General features: G+C 37.7%; 1 protein-coding gene across 7 annotated transcripts in view; it reads left to right on the top strand.

The window, feature by feature from the left end:
- Window positions 1-10,886, top strand: part of UGP (UDP-glucose pyrophosphorylase) — a 34,792-nt gene that overhangs the window by 5,944 nt on the left and 17,962 nt on the right. For 5 of the 7 annotated variants that reach the window (XM_069505827.1, XM_069505825.1, XM_069505823.1 and 2 more), the window contains exons 7-14: window positions 827-948; window positions 1,587-1,673; window positions 2,434-2,569; window positions 3,167-3,227; window positions 7,698-7,811; window positions 8,125-8,249; window positions 8,845-8,985; window positions 9,672-10,613. In XM_069505827.1, coding sequence (XP_069361928.1) covers window positions 827-948; window positions 1,587-1,673; window positions 2,434-2,569; window positions 3,167-3,227; window positions 7,698-7,811; window positions 8,125-8,249; window positions 8,845-8,985; window positions 9,672-9,850 — 965 coding nt within the window. In that variant the 3' untranslated portion in view covers window positions 9,851-10,613. Of the gene's footprint in view, window positions 1-826; window positions 949-1,586; window positions 1,674-2,433; window positions 2,570-3,166; window positions 3,228-7,697; window positions 7,812-8,124; window positions 8,250-8,844; window positions 8,986-9,671; window positions 10,614-10,886 lie in introns of those variants that run through there. The other 2 variants (XM_034980249.2, XM_034980250.2) reach the window with 2 other exon arrangements.

Below are 10,886 nucleotides of genomic sequence, written 5' to 3'. Positions count from 1 at the left end.
CACGTGGCGCTCCTCACTCGTACGAAGAAAATAGGTAATCATACATCAATTGGATACGAACCCAAGCCTTGACTACTCACGTTGCTCTCACTAGATGGCAGTACGGGTAGCATCCTCGAAAGTGAAAGGAGAACACGCAAACCTGAATCGCACTACCGGAGTTTTCTGTTGAAGTAGATACTGCGCCTATGCTGTGATTTGAAGCATCTGTCATGATGGCCAATGGCAAGTTTGCAGCCGGGGACTGCACCGAGATTGCAGCTAGATCCGCGAGTTTTGTCTCGGTAGCTTGGTCTTCTGCCATTTTCTTGATATTTTGCTTTTTCCAGCGTCGGGGTAACCACCATTATTAGGGAAGCAGGAAATGCAAGCAATACACACCACCAACACACAACACCACACAATCTTCTAGAACACACTCAACGCAGTTTCACTCCGACACCGGAGCATCCTTAGGAGACGTAGACTCCATAATGCACAAAGTGCATCCTCAGGTGTGTGATGTAGTAGAGTCGTGTAAAGTAAGTACGGACTTACTTACCTAAGTACCTAACATCCAAAAAAAGTTTATTTTGTAAATTGTGCTACGCATCATAGTTGGTTATCCCGGCGCTTCTTCCACTTGAGCATTAAAGCCAAAACACTTCAAGCAAAAAAATCGCCGGAATAAACTGTGTCATGTGTGGCACAACCCGAAAAAAGGTTCCAGCTCAGCATAATCCACAAGAGCATACAGGGTAAATTTTTAGCCGGGGCCTTGAACCGGGTGACTGTTTTTCTATTTTTAGTTTTTTTTAAATAGTGTTTAATCCTTAGATTGTTGCAGGTTTCTTTACAAGCGTCAGTCGCGTGTGCTCCAACCCCCTGGCAATGTCCCAAATGTTCGCCATGGGCCTGATGACGGCGGCGCTGTTTGGGTACATGTTCAACGAAGCACTTGTTGTTAAGGTACTACGTATAAAATTCCCATGACATTGAATTATTATAAAACTTTACGTTTGCGGTTCATCATTATATCAACGATGTGATAGACGTCCACTGATTAACATACTTAGGTCTCTTCGGGCTTCCACACGCCACGGTCTTGCGCACAGATTAGAGAAGTAAAGGTCCTTGCGCCACCGCGAACGCTCGCTGCGATTCGTTTGATGTTGTCTGTCCACCTAGTGGGGGGTCTTCCAATGCTGTGCTTTCCGGTGCGAACCGGTGGTTTTTCTAACTATGGACCAGCTCATTGCCACTTCAGCTTCACAATTAGTTGAGCTATGTCGCTGTGGTTCCTCTATACGGATTTCCTGAATGAAATGCCTAAACGGTTAATTTCACACACTACGTTTCCTTCCCCAACTACGGAATCCTTGAGCGTGGCTCTTGGGTGGTTTTTATTCACTAAATATAATGTAATACCTCGAAAGAAAGTGAAGAAGAAAGAAAGAAAGAAAACTAGTTTATTCACCTCGAATAGCAGGTTTACTGAACCCAAACCCCTAATCGATTTTAATGCGACTTGTAGCCTGGAGGTTTGTATCAGGATTTCAAGAAAATCAAGGAGTGAAGTTTATCGTAATATATTTTTTCTTTTTCAGGTGAAATTCAACTTAGTTCCCGAAAGGAGTGGGACAGTAAACGTTGCAGAATTATTTCAATACATCTTCCTTATGTTCGTTGTGGGGGTAAATATTTATACATACATATTTATTTATTTGATTTAGATAAATGAGGTGATGATGGGAGCATCTTAGTATTCGCGCTCTGTGACGTAATGACAAATCCAATATGGCAGACATGACAAACAAAATTCCGCTAACAAAAATCAAAAAATGATAACAGATATATTGGATATCTCCTTAAGGAATAAATCCATAAAGAGGAAATTTGCAGGAGAATCGAAGTTACTAACTTAATCTCAACCAGATCTCAATGGATTAGCAAGCTGAAGTGGTAATGAGCAGGTCATGTCTGTCACAGAGCCGACGGCCGCTGTTGTCACGTGTTTTGGTAGTGGGTGGATAAGGGAGGCAGATGGCCCATGTGTGGCGCTTTCGGGAAGGCCTTTTTCCAGCAGTGGGTGATAATGATGAAGGCGAGAAGTAATTTTTTTTATCGTCATTATCTATTCTAAGGTCATTATCATCATCATCCACCTATCACCGGCTCACTACTGAGCACGGCTTTCTTCCCAGAATGGGAATTGTTTAGAAACTGTATGCTGGTAAATTTTCATAAAGGAAAAAACGTAAATATGTCCCGCAAATTGCTATTGCGCTGGAACCATGTCTCACTAACATCAAAATGACGTCAATTTGACGTATATTTCAGTAGAAATATGCCATTAGCTCGAAACTTCACACTAGTGCTGACGTCACTAAAATGGCGTCCACGCGCATAAGAAATTTGCGGGACTTTATATTATAATATTCGTTGTGATTCCAGTTCGCCGGCAATCTGTACGCCAAACCGATTTCGGCAGAGTTCCGCAGCGCAGCCGCCATGAAACAGATCATCAGATCAACAGTCTTCGTGATCATGTTTTACGTTCTCTTGACCGTTGTGGTTCGCTGCGATCATGGTAATTTGATCACACTGTTTGTTTTTAAAAAGACATTTACAGTACAGTTCTTGCATTTCACGAGGGCGAGTGGCTCATGCTTGTGTTTAAGTCGTATCAGTATAGGTAAAGTAAATGTGTGCGTTTGCGAGCGCTTGCTCGCGACTGATTGGTCCGACATGCACGCACACTTACGCAAAGTCCGTGTATACGACGTAACCACAAGTAAAGTTCACTCGCGTTCGTGAATCGCAAGAACTGTACTGTACTGTAAAACCGTAGACCCCCAAAAAACATGGCTTTTCTTCATTGCCACAACGCGTTGTGTTTGTATGATTCGCGATAGCCACGACACGAATTTGGCGATGTGGATGTTTGCTGTTTTTCGCTCGATGAGCATTTTCGATCGTTGAGAGTAACGTATTACTTATACCTAATATTTGTTCAAAATTCAAGTCCCAAATCAGGCCCAATAAAACCCTGTTTATTTTCTAGCTAAGGGAAATTTTTTGCTAGGGTTTGAAACGTATTGGATTTCTGGTTCCAGAATTTCTCCCTTAAAACTTTGAGCTATTACTTAGGTTAAAAGATGCTCCTTTATGATTAATTGATTTTCAGGTTATGTTTCCGGATTGAGCAATGATAGCTATGTCAATCCTGAATGCAGCCTCTCTTGTGGGTACGTATAATATTTTAATTAACAAAGTAAACATGGCGCTAATTCTGTTGTACTCTAACCTAAACCTAAACTAAATTTTAGATTCTTTAATTTTAGGATTTCTATTTCTAAACTGCATTCGCTTTTTTGCTTCAACTAAATTTAAACATCCTAAATGGCCGTCTAAAATGACGTTTGAATTGAATAGTAAGTGTTGCTATTTAAGATAACAAGAACTGCACTAAATTTGTGTTTGATTTTCCCCTTTAATCTTAAAACTATTTTTTGCGAAAAATATCGAACGATGTTACTTGAAATACAAAAATAATAACTTTACTTGATTTATTTAGGTCGAATCACAATAAAAGTGTCGAAAATTGAAGTTTTGTTCATTTTATCGTGTGAAGTAGGCTTAAGTCTTTGATCAAAAGTGCTAGAACCCAGAGCCGTAAAACTAGTTAAAAAAACAGATCTATTATTTTTGTTGCAAATATAATTTCTAACCTAATTTCTTTGTGTTTTGTGGTTAAAGAATCTTAGGTTTTGTTACAAAACTTTGTGAAAATAGTGGTTATGTGCATAAAATAGATAAAAGCAAAGAATTTTGCTTGGAATCTTACCTACCTACCTTACCTTGAAATCACCGAGGTACCTAATTGTCAAACTCTTGCTAGGAAATCAATGCAAACAGATGAAAAGCAATCATCCTAAATAACTGACTGCCACAGAGTACATTGAATATACAGGTAAAGGAATATACAGCGAGGAAGTTCTGAAACTTGGCGGTATACTTACAAATCTGGCGTGCAAGGACGTGGAACGAGGTATCCATGAATTCTGCTATGAATTCAACAAACTAAGGCGGTAATGTGATTTAAGGCATGAAAGTACCTACAAGATCAAGATTGAATGTATATACCTACGTGTATAATAATAATAATAACAGGTAACAGCTGGTATCATCATAATGATCAACTCATTGCCAGCTCACCTCTCAAAATGTAGTTTGGCCATAGTCCACCACTCTGTCCAAGTGCAGATTGACAGACTTCACACACCTTTGAGAACACTATGGAGTACTCTCAGGCATGTAGGTTTCCTCACAATGTTTTCCTTCACGGTTAAAGAAAGTGATACTTAATTGCTTATTAAACAGCTAGTACATATTATAATATAGCAAAAAATGGCAGTGTAGCATACCTATATAAAAATAATAATTACAGGCAACAGTTAGTATCATCACACGATCAACTCATTGCCGGCTGACTACTGAGCAGGGGACTCCTCTCAAAACGGGAAGAGTTTGGCCATTGTCCACCACTCTGGCCGAGTGCACATTGACAGATTTCACACACCTTTGAGAACACTATGGAGAACTCTCAGGCATTTAGGTTTCCTCACAATGGTTTGGTTCACCGTTAAAGAAAGTGATGCTTAATTGCATAGTAAACAGCTAGTATGCATAGCAAAAAATTGAAGTGTAGGATACATTACACCTTTCAACACATCATCATAACAAACCTTCAACGTTGATAATTTTTATTTCAGCCCATTTCATGAAACCAAGTATATGGAGTCTGCGAGTTAAAAAGATGTTCCGTCACTCATCTACCAAAAATGAACAGTTGTTTCCTAAACTTAATTTTTATTTAAATGTTATTGAAATAAATATTAATTATGTACAGTACAGAATGAAACATATGTATATATTTTATTATTTTATTTAATAAAAGTAATTGTTAATTAAGTATCTGATTGAAGTTTTCTTGCTTTTGTTAGGAAATTCTTGCCTTCATCATACTGAGCAGCTGTAGTATGACTTAGTTGTACTAGTACTACCTGAAAAATGAAATTTATAATCTATAGGTATAAATAGTTCAAAATTAGTTTTCAGTCCCTATTTATATCAATTTCAATGCAGTCTTCACCATAACAATTATAAAATCATTTTTTGAGGTTTGCATATTCTTTGGCTAAAATCTATAGAGTACTTATACTTTGAATTAGCTCAGACTAGACATAGTTAAAACATAATACTTTAAGCACAGATATGTATAGAGAGCATACTTTGACTTTGCTCTGACGTAAGTTTCAGTTAAAACGAGACAGATTTATGCCAATGATATAACTCTGTCTCTTTTATCAGTATCTTAAGTCTATGCAAAGTCAGAGATCTATAGATTTCAAACTAAATAAAGGTTGAGTCTATAGATTTCTGTATTAATTTGTAAAATTATAGGAATGTGTAGAAAACTTTAGTCCGTTTTCAATAAAATAGATCTAGAAAAGATAAAAGAAATCAAATTATTTTTTACGTTATTTCTCTTCTAACTATGGGTTCCATACCTCAAAAGGAACCATTATAGGATCACTTTAGGTACTAGAAGTACCCTATATACTTCTTGTGACCTAAAGGCAGGTAGCTAGGTCAGTACATCATCATCATCATCATCATTATCAATCCATCGCCGGGTCACTACTACTGAGCACGGGTCACCTCTCCGAATAAGGTGTTTTGGCCATAATCTACCACACTGACCAAGTGCGGATTGGCAGACTTCACACATTTTTGAGGATGTTATGGAGAAGTCCTAGCTTTTCTCTCTCTCTTCTGTACATATTATGTAAATGTAAAAATATAAACTGACTGACTGACATCAGCATATAAGCTGCTGACTCCTGAGTCTAGTAATTTATTAAGCTGCTGAGTTTAAAAACTTGAGAATTTGCATGTAAGGAACGTTTACTTTAAGTACCTATATAGACCGCTACGACATAATTTTCAGATACTTACATAGGTACTTATTCCACCCGAACAAAGCTGGGGCAGGTACAACTCAGGCAGGTCAGCTAGTTAACCTGAAATGTGATACCCATATGGGTATGGGTATACCTATATAGGTATACCCATATGGGTATGGGTATACCTATATAGGTAAACTCAACAAGATCCTATCATGATATGTTTAGGAATTACAAGATGTATCTACTAGGTACTTCTCAACTAAAACTTATCAGATGATTAAAGTGAACCCAGGCTATGTCAGTTAGTTGTAGTTATCTATACTGTACTGTAGCTAGTATAAGTACCTACTTATGCATGTAATAGGTAGTCTTTCAAGCAGGTATCTACTGAGTTGAAAATAAAGAAGTAACTGGGTACTACTCAAGTACTTAGTTCAATACTAGGGGTATGTAAGTATAAGACATAACTAAATGTAAAATCTGTTAATTTAGCCTATAAATAAACCTTTAGGTGAACTCATTAAGATTTTAGAACTTAAACTTTATTATAAGTACCTACTCTACCACCACACTTATTCTGCTTTATTTTTGATATGTTTAGCAATAAGTAGTAGGTAGTAGGAATTAATCTCATTGATAATGATAACAAGCCATCAAGTTTTACCTTGGCATACCTAATTGGCAAAGATTTATGTTCACACTAATATTTAGGTAGCTACCTATGCAAGTTTTTGTCTCTGGGTATGTTCCTTTATGCATCTAACCTAGTTGGGCACAGAGATTTTTCACAAGGACACTAGTGAAGGATATACTTATAGGCTACTTTTATTAGGTAGGTAGGTAAGCTAAGTACCTACAGAAAAGTATCCTAGTCCCACAGGATTTTCGAACAGCTGCCACTTGCTAGTTAAGAAATAAGGAGACTTAAGGATCTTAGGTTTGCCTTGCTGAAGCCGCCAGGATGTCTGTGGAGGTGTCTGATACTCTTAGACAACAAAGTAGATAACCAACCTAATTATTTTTTGCGAATTAACGACGAGCCAGAGAAACCACGTATATTTCCATTTTATAAAGTTTAAATTAAATTAAAACACTTAAAAGACACTTTTTTTATCTTAAATATAACAATTCTAAACTCAAATAAAAATATTTCTTTCAAAACACGTCCATTTTGCCATTTAAGCAGACTCTTTAAATTTAGTGGGCACCTCGCGAGGTCCACTCTAATTTTAGAAAATTTTAGGTTGACGTTTCTTAATTTAGGCATTTAGTTCGTGCAACAGAATAACTTTTGCTCTTTAAAATCTAAATTGAATAGTTTAGTGCTGTCAAATTCAATTTTAGGTTAGACCTGTCATTTAAGTGGGTTTTCAGAATAACACACCTTTCTAAGTCTAATATTAGACATTTTAAAATTAGAAAACCGCCTAGAGAATCGGCCCCAATTAGCTGTGTTAATATTAAGTTATTCTTAAGCCAGCTTCAGAGAACACAATATTTTAAGAATTCTTGACAATTCTCATCTAGAGTTTTTACGGCGTTTGTAATTGTTTCTCGAACCTATTGTCACTCGAGTAGATATCCCTACTATTGTCTCGGATATAAACCGCCTCCGAACTGAGAAAAAGCTAAACGGTAACGAGCGTCCCGAGATCGTATACCACGAGATCGAAGGCGTCGGACTACTTTATACTATGCCACAGGTCTCCAAGAGTTATGGAATTATAATTTTTTGTGTTATTGCAGCTGTGAGCCTCGTATCCGCGAGTTTGAGCCGGTATGCGTGGTAGACGACATGGTCACCTACGTGTCGCCGTGCCAGGCGGGATGCGGGACGCAGGAGTTTGTTCATGGCATTAGGTGAGTAATGGACTAGTTTAATAAAGTCTTCGTCGTCGTCATCAACTGATGGGAATTTACTGCTGGACATAAGTAGGTCTCTTATAACTCCCAAACGCTGTAGTCTTGTCGTCAGATGGCGCCTGCCCTCTCCATTGCCCGCTGAGGGACTCTTTCGGATCGGTTATCACTTAGGTAGGTATACACCAGCTGAAATCTCTTCCACAGGATAAGTTACCTACCCTACCTTACCCTAAATTTTACCGTGAAGTAAAAAAGTAATAAGTGCTTAAGTTTTTATCACGTAATCCTGACTCAGTTTCCTGTCTCCCAGGGTATACACGAACTGCACGTGCTCGGAGAGCGGCCTCGCCGTGGTGGGAGCGTGCAGTGACGTACTCTGTAAGCAAGCCTACCGACTCCACAGCATGATGTTGCTCGTCATTGTCGTCTTTACACGTAAGTACTAAGAAAATTCTGCTTATGCTGGCAGCTGGCCATACATGATCAAGTTTACCGTCAACTTTGCAGGACTTGAAGCGGGCGTCCAGTAAATTTGACGGTTTGTGGCTTTCAGTTTGCATGACGTCATTATATGCACACTAATGGTGATGCCTCCTGTGAGGCTCGGACCACGGCTTACGATGACGTTGGGATCGCGCCCCCGAGGCCGTGGCTTGAGTGAGTCCACGTCCGGGTGATGTTAAAAATCGGGGGCTTCGTCTTCGCCGGCGAAGGCGCTGTAATAAGGTTGAGTTATGTAGTCCGTTAGTGTTCTGTGTGTAGCTCTACGAGATAGGGAGCATTGTTGGTCATGATTCGGCGTGGATTTAGATTTTTCGAATTCCCGTGGGAACTTTTTATTTTCCGGCATAAAAAGTAGCTTATGTGTTAATTTAGTCTAGGGTATAATCTATCTACATTCGAAATTTCAGCCAAATCCGTCCAGTAGTTTTTGCGTGAAAGAGTAACATACATACACAGAAACATACACACACATACACACAAACTTTCTCCATTATAATATTAGTGTGATTATTATTATATTTTTCAGTGCTAACTCTTCATGCTCAAGGAGTCCTACTGCTGTGGACGGTGGACGCGCGGGACAGGTCTGTGGTGATGGGGATGACATGGTCCATGGTCACCCTCATGACCTTCGTGTGCGGGTACATGCTATTTATAGGAATCAACGGTGAGATTCTTATTAGATACCTATAAGGTCTTTTTTGCGAGGTCCGTACTTTTTAACACGTTTTTTAAAATAAATAAGTACCTAAGTTCACTCACAGTTTTACTAGGTACTTGAAGAAAAAACTAAATAATTGTAACTGATTATATTAATTATCGTATGACAGTTTTTGAATGGGAAAAAGCCACGAGAAATCTACCAGGTTTCAAAAATTGATATGCATTTAAAATAAGCATTATTACTTCGTTCAATGTTTTGGAGTGTGTAGACTATAGAGTGTTAACCTCCATAATTTTGGGTTAAGACCACCCGTTACTATTGGTATTTGAACAGCGTCCTCTATTGACGGTTGGATGAACCAGTACGTCAAACTACTTAACCAATCTTATTTTAATCTACTTGACAGCAGATGGCGCTGTTTACGTTGCATGTATAGTATGAATTCAGAGTTTTCATAAAACATCTTGGTTGACTGAAAAAGGGTTGTAACTTCAAAATCATTAATATTATAATTAAAAAATCATTTGCTACAATGTAAAAAGAATTTATGTGATTTTCTTTTTTATTTATTTTATGTATTGTTATAACAATATAACAATACACGCCACGCTTTTATGGTTTAATGTCAGCAAAGACAGGTAGGTCTATAAGAATAGGAATTTACAAAAATTATACTTTTATTGTTTCAGTGGCTACTTGCCGCTGGTTCGACTTAGAAGGTAAACTGTGTCACTTGCAGACCAGCAAATATCCGTACCACGTCGGCGGCACCTGCGTCTCCCTGGCTTTCACATCGCTCTTGATAAGTATCATGTCTGCTTTCCCCATACGAAAGGCGAATAAAAATATAGAGAATACCAGATTATAGGGTGTTTAATAATAATTGAATTTAGTTAGGTAATGTAAATGAAATATGTCATTTCTTTATCAATTTGGGAATGAATGAAAGGAATTGATGTAAGTAACTATAATGCGTCCAAAATGAGATCTCACTCGCCATTTTAACTCTATATGTAAAATAGTCACTGTCATTTAAAATAAGGACTAAAATCGTACTTTCGATGTTTGACGTTAAAATGGCGAGTGAGTTCTCATTTTGTACGGACTAAATAGTAATTTTAGTCTAATAGAACAATATTATGTAAATATGTGAATAAAAATAATTAAAATCGTTTTGTGTACTTTTTTAATAGTTTTAATTTTTAAATTATTTAAATCATCCATCCATGCTTGACGAAAATTCACTCGACGTGCTCGCTCCCTTTCGTGCAAATCAATTTGCTTTGACTAGGTATATTATATAATATGCTTGGATGATAAATGTAAATAGGCAACAAACAAGACAATGGCGTCGCGTTTATAAAATAGGCTGCCTCAACGGTTCCAAACGGTTCTAAAGTTCTAAAGCAAAAATAAAACGCAATTTGACACTTGTCATCAACATGTGGTTTGTGACAGTGACATTGACGTTTCCTTTGTTTGCTTGGCAAAATGAAAATTACGAAAATTACCTACATAAAGTCACCTTGTACGTGGGTACGATATTATCAAAATTATCAATTTTCTTTGTGAATGTGTGTAGTTTGATAAGTGTTAACACGATGGCTGATAACAGAGAAGCGAGAGCAAAGGTAATACTTATCAACAATACTCGCTTGAACTTACTTCGCGAGTTATCTCAGGCTATAGTGGGCTATCAATTTATCATATCGACTAACTGCTGACCTTGTCAAATCCAAAGGTCATTATAAAGGGTCATGTTTTGGTTACTTCCGAAATTATGATGATCTTAGATGAGTTATTTAAGGTGTTTGAATAATTTTTTAAACATGGTTTTGCCTAAAAAAACTAGACACTAACTTATTGTTTTTTATAGGTACAGAATACTAGCTTCGTCCGCGTGA

The sequence above is a fragment of the Maniola hyperantus genome, chromosome 21 (assembly GCF_902806685.2).
Source record: "Maniola hyperantus chromosome 21, iAphHyp1.2, whole genome shotgun sequence".
Lineage (NCBI taxonomy): Eukaryota > Metazoa > Arthropoda > Insecta > Lepidoptera > Nymphalidae > Maniola > Maniola hyperantus.
Note: the sequence above shows the minus strand (reverse complement) of the source record. Positions and strands in the feature narration are given on the sequence as shown.